Here is an 8,275-nt window from a genome sequence, read left to right on the forward strand (position 1 = left end):
CTCAAAGCTACACAGCCTTGCATCTGGTAAGTATTACTCTTATGAACAATTAAGGAATTTGACATTCAATTAAAATAAACACACATTTTTCTGTTTGTGTGGGATTTGTTCTTGTACTGTTTTGAGATATAGCTCTGGCTGGTTGAGAAGTTACAATATAGCTAAGACTAGCTCTCAAACTTACAGAAATCCTCCTGAATCTGCCTCCTGAGTATTTGTCAGATTTTTCAGGAATATAAGGGTTTTCACTCTGGAAGACCTATGAATGCAGAATGGCTTCACTGCTTGTCAGTTAAACCCAACAGAATCAAGAGTGGCTGGACGGGTAAGGGTGGAATGAGGTTCTATCTTTTATAGACTCCTACATCTCCAGATGTCTAAGGAGGATTGCTGTTGGAGAGAACAATGGAGAACACAACACTGGGATTTATCCTCTACTCTGCTTCTTCTATACATACATAGCCTACATTCTATGCACTAATCTAATATTGTATATCTTCCTGGAACTGACAAGATGAAGTATTGCCCCCACTATGACTTAGGCCTACCCTCCTCTACCATTAAGAGTCTAGCAGCTTCCTCAGAGGTTGCTTGAGCTGTCCCAGAAGCAGTCCACAGATGTCTTATCTCTAGCCCCCTTCTGCTTACTCAAGCTGGACTGGAAACAACTTGTTGCATGATTATCCTTTGTTATCTATGAGAAATGGTATACTTCGGTTTCAAAGCCTATTTCCAAGCTTTGCTTACTTTCCTTTAGCCCCTGCTCCTTAAAATTTCAAAGTGAGAAATACACCAGCAGACTAGGCTTTGTGATACTGTCTTTTCCCTCAACTCCTCAGAACAGCAAGACTGTCTATAAATGTCAAGGCCAAGAAGGCAATACAGGAGCCCAGTACTCAGTCTTTCTCAGCCCAGGCAGGTACAGACTTATTTTTAAAAGGACTGTGAAAGAGGAAGGGCAATGCTGACCAGTGACATAGTAGTGCTGTGGACTCAGCACCTATCCTTTGAGAGACAATGCCAGGAACCATCACCTTATTTCACCCTCGAATAAATGAAACAAAATCCATTTCCTGATCCTTTATAAAAGAAACCAGAATAAAATATTCTGAACAATACTAGAACCCTCACATTCTAGACAAGAAGCATTCCAAACAAGCTCCTGATTCAAGGGTGAAAGCCCTTAGTCAGGAGTCCCTGTAGTTTGAGTGTTCTTTATCTAATGCTCATTCTTTGTCTTTCTACCTGCCTTTCTTATTTCCTTACCCTTTCTCATATTAGCCTCTTGTTATGCTCTAACTATCTTATTCAACTGCTCATCTATTCCAACTTCTATGTGAGGGTAGGAGTAGATGGGAGCACCGTTTGTTCTTCTAGACCCACCTACCACCACCCCCCACAACTGTAAACCCCACTTACAGCCCCTTCGCCGTTGCAGCATGCTGCTACTGCTGCTGTGTGGAATCCAGATCTTCTGTAACCTGGTTTGAGTGAGCTCTCCCATCTCTTGAGACATCTTAGGTGTTCCAGCTAATGACAGCACTGCCCACAAGGTATTGGACCTCACTTCCTATGTTCCTAGCTGTCTTTTCTGTTGTCGTGGCCACAGCAGCAGGTGGGCAGGACTGAGACGGGTATACACTGGGTTACTGAGCCTCTCACAAACTATCTCTAGCTCCCTTTTTTCCTTCTGCTCCTGTATTTACAAGTGGGGATGTGGGTGCTGAAAGCCAGAGGCTAAGCAGAAAGTCAGTAGAGGCCTCTGAACTCTAAGGGCTATGTACATAGAAGATAAGTTGGAGCCCAGCAAGGAAGGCAGCCAGCAAGACAGCCCAGGTCTGACCAGTTACTTCCCGCCAATGAAGACAGAGCTAGTAGAGTATGCAAATAAAAGACCAAAGATCATGTGCTTACATCCTGTGTGGTGTGGCATGGCAAAGGTGATGGAGATAGGTTTCAGCTTTGAAATAAAAAAGCAGGCCTAGTTAGAATTATGAAGCTCCAACTCAGAAAGAGAGTCACACCAGAGTTACAAGGGCCCCCCAAACAAAAACACAAACATAATGTCCCTAATTCAAAATGCAACGTTTTGAGTTAGCAATTTAAGGCCCAAACTGGAAGTAGATTTTCAGTACATCACTGCTCACCCTACTCAACAAGGCATTGCAAAACTGTCCTTCCCTGGAGTCTGTTGCCTGCCTCTCCACAAGACCTCTCCCTCTTAAAATGAGCTGTCCGGGGCACTCCAGAGAGTTTGGCACAATCTGATCACCTTTATACTCTCTCCAGCCAAGGTTAAATAAATCACAGTAAATCTGACACCTTGGGAATGGGAGTGAGTGCAGCCATTGCTGGGCAGAGGGCCGATAAGTAAGCACAGTTCACATGGCTGCAAATGCTATGAGATGACCCAGCAACAAAGATATCACAATCTAATCCAAACCCCAGCTAAAACTCTTCATGCCAAGGTGTTGGGATGGAGGTTTAGGAGAGTGGAACTGTACTGAGAAGAGTATTATGGACAAGAGACAATGGCCTTTATCTAAACAGCACAAATCCACAGACCAGAGCCTGTCTCCCCTTCACTTACTCCCACTCTTCTTGCCATTCCCCTGGTTATTTTGAGACTTTTATCTGTAGAATTTGTGCAACTGCACAGCTTTCCTGGAAGATGTCCAAGTGCCCTTTTACTTCATTCTCTGTAACCTTCCCACCCCCAACAAACCTCCAGTGATTGGGTATTAGGAAGCTCAACTTTCTTCTACTGAGCTGGACTACGAAAGGGCAATCTCTCAGGAAAAGAAATCTCCAGGCCCTGCCCTCAAATGCTCCCAGCTCCACTCTGCCTTTTAAGAAGCTTCCTAAAATATCTTCTCAGAACCTTAGTCTATACAAGGGTTAGAGTCACATCAGATGCTCTGTATATATCATAGAAGACTTTCAATACCAAAGCCTACCTATGTCAAGGCACCTACTGAGGCAGTGGATCACAACAGTTAAGAACAATGGAATCTGGAGCCACGTGGTATGGGCAGAATCTCACTTTTGCCCATTATTTGGTCTGAGAAACTGGGCAGAAGACTAACTTTTCAGTGACTCAGTTGTTTTCTGTTTTATTTTGCTTTTTCATTTAGTATATGAGGAAAGTAGTGCATAGTGCTTCAGTGTTAGTGAAGATCCAATGTATTGACACACATACAGAAAACCCGAGCAATGCTGAATATATATTATTCAACATTGTTGTTTCCTCTTTTTTTTGTTTTTTGTTGTTGTTTTCTGTTTTTTGAGACAGGGTTTCTCTGTGTAGCTTTGGAGCCTATCGTGGAACTAGCTCTGTAGACCAGGCTGGCCTCAAACTCACAGAGATCCACCTCCCAAGTGCTGGGATTAAAGGCGTGTGCCACCACCGCCACTGCCGCCGCCGCCGCCGCCGCCCACCGCCGCCACCACCACCGCCACCACCACCACCACCACCACCACCACCGGCTGTTGTTTCCTTTGTGAAGTGAATGCATTGTCATTTTTTTCAAGTATTCTGTAAGATCTATCACAATACTATGAAGCAGGATTAATATTTACACTGTACAGAGTTCCTGAGGATCAATTAGAGAGGTAATCATTTTTGGTTTCTGTTAACAAAATCTGGCATAGAAAGTCAAATACTACACATTCTCACTTATTTGCAGAACCTAAAAGATGTTGGTAAGAAGCAGAGTATAGACTAATGGGGAAAGGAGAGGGAAAGAGACAACAACAGGTCCAGGATTTGGGTAAATAGGAGAGAGGAGTAACTTGTGATGTTCTACAGCACAGCAGGATAACTATGGTTGACAACAGATAATTATGTACTTCAAAGTAGCTGGCAGAGAGGAAAAATGATAAATATTTGAGGTGGCACATATGCCAATTAATCAGTACCATACAAGTATGTACAATTATGTGTCAATTTAAAGGTAAAAAATACCTAGGACTTTCAGATTAGCGGAGAACCCCTACAGTCTCAGAAATAGACTTTGCAAGACACAAGTTTCCTAACCCTAACAAGTTACACAGCTAGTGTAAGTCTGTTTTAAAGCTCTTACCATGACTCTGTGTGGTTTTCAATGCCCACAAAGCAACATTTTAGTTATCTTACACGTTCCTTTCAAATGTCCACAGTTAGAACACAGGAAAATGGGTCTGAGGAGGGGATGGCTTGTCCAAGGTAATCTAGCCAATCACATGAACATATCTTTTATGTTTACGAATTTGTCCTATGACACTGCCAAGAATCAAGAAGATAATTTTAGTAGCAAGAAATCTGAGCTAGTCAACCAGAAGGCCTCTGACAAGGTCTGAAAGGGGAAAGCTCAGGGTCTAAGTTTGATAACCTAATTTAAACCTGCCTATGAAACTTCACCACTGTTAACAATTCTGAGCCCAAAAATAGAAATAAAAATAAACAATCCTCCTAGAAATGCCTCAGACTAGCATTCAAACCTCTTCTAAATCAAGTCCCAACCTACCCATTCAGTCTGCTATCCCCCAGACTCCCATGTTTAACATACACTGGCTGATTCACAGGGCCCCAAAACACAGCATTTTCTTGTCTTTATGCTTTTTCTGAGACAGTAGCATCTTTATTCTCACTGATCTCTATCTTGCTCATCAAGACCTGTTTTAGTGTCTACCTTCTCTGAAAGTCAGCCTTGTAGACTTGAGAGAGGTTTCATCTTTGGTTCTCATATTGCCCATATGCTTCTATGTAGCAAGGGTTCTCTTTACCTAACTAGACTGTGGGCTCCTTGAAGATGGAGCCTGGATCCCTGTGATCTACTGACTGTTTGTCTCAGGCTCTGGTATAGAGGACACTTGTTCAGTGTCCATGTTCACAGTCTACATCTCTCTGCTGTAGATGAGATAAACATAGCTATAAGAAATCCCAGTTCACCATGGTAGGTATTATAACAGCTTTCAGGGAAATGGATGGGGGAGCTGATTTGTCTGAGGTTAAAAAAAAACTTTGGGATGGTATAGAATAAATAAAATTAAGAAATTTCCTCTAAGAAGGTTTAATGCTTCGGTTATAGACACATGGTTCACTCAACATCAGATTCACACACAAGGCTAAAGGTTGAACCATAAAATTTAAAGTTGGACTGTCTCTAGAGAAGAAAACTATGAAGTGTGACTTTTGAAGACCTGTAGAGCCTGCTCCCACCTCCAAGTACAAAGTGTGGGGAGGAATCTCATTTAAAGCATCAAAATAGTATATATGGGCAATAAAATCATAAATAGGGTTACCGTATTTGTAAGTCTTGAAATGTGTGGTTTTGAATGCATTTGTTACAGCTAGAAGGCTGACAGATGGTTGATCACATGCTTTCAGGCTAGATTCATGGATGAGTACATATCAGGACTCCTCTGACAGCAGCCACCCTGGCCCACTGCACCTATTTTCAGACTCACATCTGATCTGCAAAGCTCATTGCATTCTAGTCATAAGAGTGGCTCTTCATTGACCATAGTCAGTCAGGAAGGAGTGCACTTAGAGGGTTGTGGGTGGTACTACCTGTGGATGCCACATAAAAGCCAAGACCACTAATCTCAGCCACAGCATGAAAGTCCTGAAGTGTTTCCAAAGAGCTCCGGGTTCTGCTTCTCCCACCCCACCCTTTCTTTATCATCAGGCCAGACCACTGAGGGAAGCAGGATAGGGGTTTTAATTTATATTTTACTAAGGTGTCTATTGACAGCCAGAGAAACTAAAGAACTTGTCAAAGTTTCATAGCAAATCAACTCTACTTTATATATTAGAGGAGAAGTCAGAGATATAGTCTCTATTGTACATTTAAAAATATACTACATAGTTGGAAGCTAGGCTGGGAGGATCACACAATCACAGCCATTCTGGGATACATGGAAAATTTCAGACCAGCATGGGAAATATAGTTAGACCCTGTTTCCAAAATTAAAGGAAATAAAATGAAAATTAGAATTTGAAAGACAGTAGGGGATTGCCCTATAGACCAGTGTCCTACAAAGTCAAGTACAACTGCATTTTAAAATAATGACAGATAAATCAGATATACACATCATCTTTTCCCAACACTCCCATTCCCTTTTAGCTCAATCAAATGCCTATGCAAAGAAAAACTTCCCAAGAGCCTGAAGCAAGGATTTTGATCTGTGAAATACCTGTCTACTTTTCCTTTTTTCTCACCTACCTGTTCTCTTAGATGCTTTTTCTTCCATCGCTAATAATCCAATGGCTCTCCTGTATTTACAGACCCCCAAAGCAGGTCCAGTGGGTGTCATCAAATAGGAAACCCGGAGACATCCGTTGGTTCCTAGGAAGGCTGAGGAAGCGCCCTTGTTAAGGGGTGTGTACAGTGTTGAAATATTAGCTGCTGTAGCTGCCAAAGAAGTTCCTGAGCCACCCAGAGCCTTTTCTCTTCAGTCCAACCATGTGTTCACCTTGCCCCAAAGGTCAGTACTAATATTAACAAGTCGCTGGAGAATGGGGAAATTAAAACCAGCTATTTAGGTGAGCAAGAACTGGATTTCCTTGGGGCTGAGCTTCATATCTGACTTCAGTGCAGTATGGGCAAAATCTCTTGCTTGAAAGCAATCTAGCAACACGAGGAAAAATGTTCATTTCCCTTGTCCTAGTTAACCCACTCCTGGGATTTGATCCTTAGCCAGCAACTCCCAAAGCATGGAAAAGCTGAAGGCACAGACTTTTCTTAATTACAGAGCTTTTTTTCTGACAGCAATAACTAGTAACCGTTAAGTCCTCTGGGAGTAAGGAAGTAGCCCACTGTGGTTCTCCTGCAGCCACAGAAGATGATGGTGCTAAGGCTGTGAAATTCTGAGGTGTGTGCGAATAACTCTGCAGCAATTTTTAGTAAAAATCTTAGGGTGGAAAGCTATACTTTTCCCTGGAAATTGGGCTATGCCTGTTAATTCTGTTTCTGTGCTCTCAAAAATAAGAACCCATTGCTATTGCCCTGTTTACAGTCATCCGTGAAATACTTATTCCCTTATCATACACATTGTGTCAGAGATGGCCACTGCTTTCAGGCTGTTGGAAGTCTAGTGATAAGAGAAATCAGTGGGAGTTGTACATCGTAGTTAAATTCTGTGATAGAATGACCAGAGTCCAGTGTTGCCCACAGGAAAATACTTAAATGCAGAGGTGTGTGGACAGAAAATATTAATTTAAAAAAACAATTGTTTACCTGGTTAAGAAGGGTTTAAATCTTGGCTCTACCACTTCTGTGACACTGAGACGAATTAACTCAACTTCTACTTAGCTTCCGCGTCTTTTCCTGGTTTATCCTAAGAATGAAAGGACACAATGTAGCCGGAAAAACCATTGCTGCATCCGGAGACAATATTATTCTGAAGCTTAAATTTTCCAGGCCTCAATTTTGCACATCTAAAAAATGGAGCCAAATCCAAGTGTTCTGTCTCGTCCTTTACAAGCCACGAGAGCCAAGATATAATGGCTATACAGGGAGGATTTGAGGCAGTCTCCTGCCTCCAGACTCAATAAAAACAGAGGCCATCTGCGCCATCTTCTTTTTTTTTTTTTTCTTTTCTTTGCTTTCTTTCTTTCTTTTTTTTTTTTTTTTTTTTTTTCCGAGACAAGGTTTCTCTGTGGCTTTGGAGGCTGTCCTGGAACTGGCTAGCTCTTGTAGACCAGGTTGGCCTACGAACTCACAGAGATCCGCCTGCCTCTGCCTCCCGAGTGCAGGGATTAAAGGCGTGCCACCACCGCCCAGCTAATTTCCCAATCTTTCAATTGAAAAAGTTCCCTTTGCCCCTGCCCACAAGACTCCAGGGGGCAGAGGCCCCTCAGCCACCGCCAGGGGCCGCTCACTTAAACTGGAGTTCTGTCTCGGTGGGGGGCAGGGCTTTGGCTGAGTTTGTTTCCCCAGAGGCCCGCCCTTGACAAAGTGCCAAATCCCATCTGTAAGTAACCTGACCCATCAAGGGGACTTTTGTGTCGAGAAAAGCAGTCAGACTCGGGCGTCCAGGCCAGTGTGCGGCCAGAAGAAAAGGAGCCCAACCAGGGACGCGCTTCTCACCAGTCACTCTTCCCAGGTTTTGGACTGGGTCTTGTTATGTTGCCCAGGCTGACCATGAATTCATGACTGCCCCTGCCTCAGTTTCCTGAGTATTGGGGTTACAGGCTTGGACGACCAAGCCCGGTTTTCCACCTCAGTTCCGTCTCCCGCCTGTGAGAACTGAACTCGAGGCCCCGCCCTGCGTGCGTCCTGCCGTCGCAGGG

General features: G+C 43.2%; 1 protein-coding gene across 6 annotated transcripts in view; it reads right to left on the reverse strand.

Annotated features, from left to right (window-relative positions):
• Pfkfb1 (6-phosphofructo-2-kinase/fructose-2,6-biphosphatase 1) overlaps positions 1–8,256 on the reverse strand; it is a 53,406-nt gene extending 45,150 nt beyond the window's left edge. For 3 of the 6 annotated variants that reach the window (XM_027432031.2, XM_035449880.1, XM_035449879.1), the window contains exons 1-3: positions 8,073–8,255; positions 7,221–7,320; positions 6,207–6,338 (exon numbers count right to left, since the gene is read on the reverse strand). In XM_027432031.2, coding sequence (XP_027287832.1) covers positions 6,207–6,297 — 91 coding nt within the window. In that variant the 5' untranslated portion in view covers positions 6,298–6,338; positions 7,221–7,320; positions 8,073–8,255. Of the gene's footprint in view, positions 1–6,206; positions 6,339–7,220; positions 7,321–8,072 lie in introns of all 6 variants that reach the window. The other 3 variants (XM_035449881.1, XM_035449878.1, XM_027432032.2) reach the window with 2 other exon arrangements.
• Between the last annotated feature and the right edge of the window lie 19 nt (positions 8,257–8,275).

This window comes from Cricetulus griseus, chromosome X (assembly GCF_003668045.3).
Source record: "Cricetulus griseus strain 17A/GY chromosome X, alternate assembly CriGri-PICRH-1.0, whole genome shotgun sequence".
Lineage (NCBI taxonomy): Eukaryota > Metazoa > Chordata > Mammalia > Rodentia > Cricetidae > Cricetulus > Cricetulus griseus.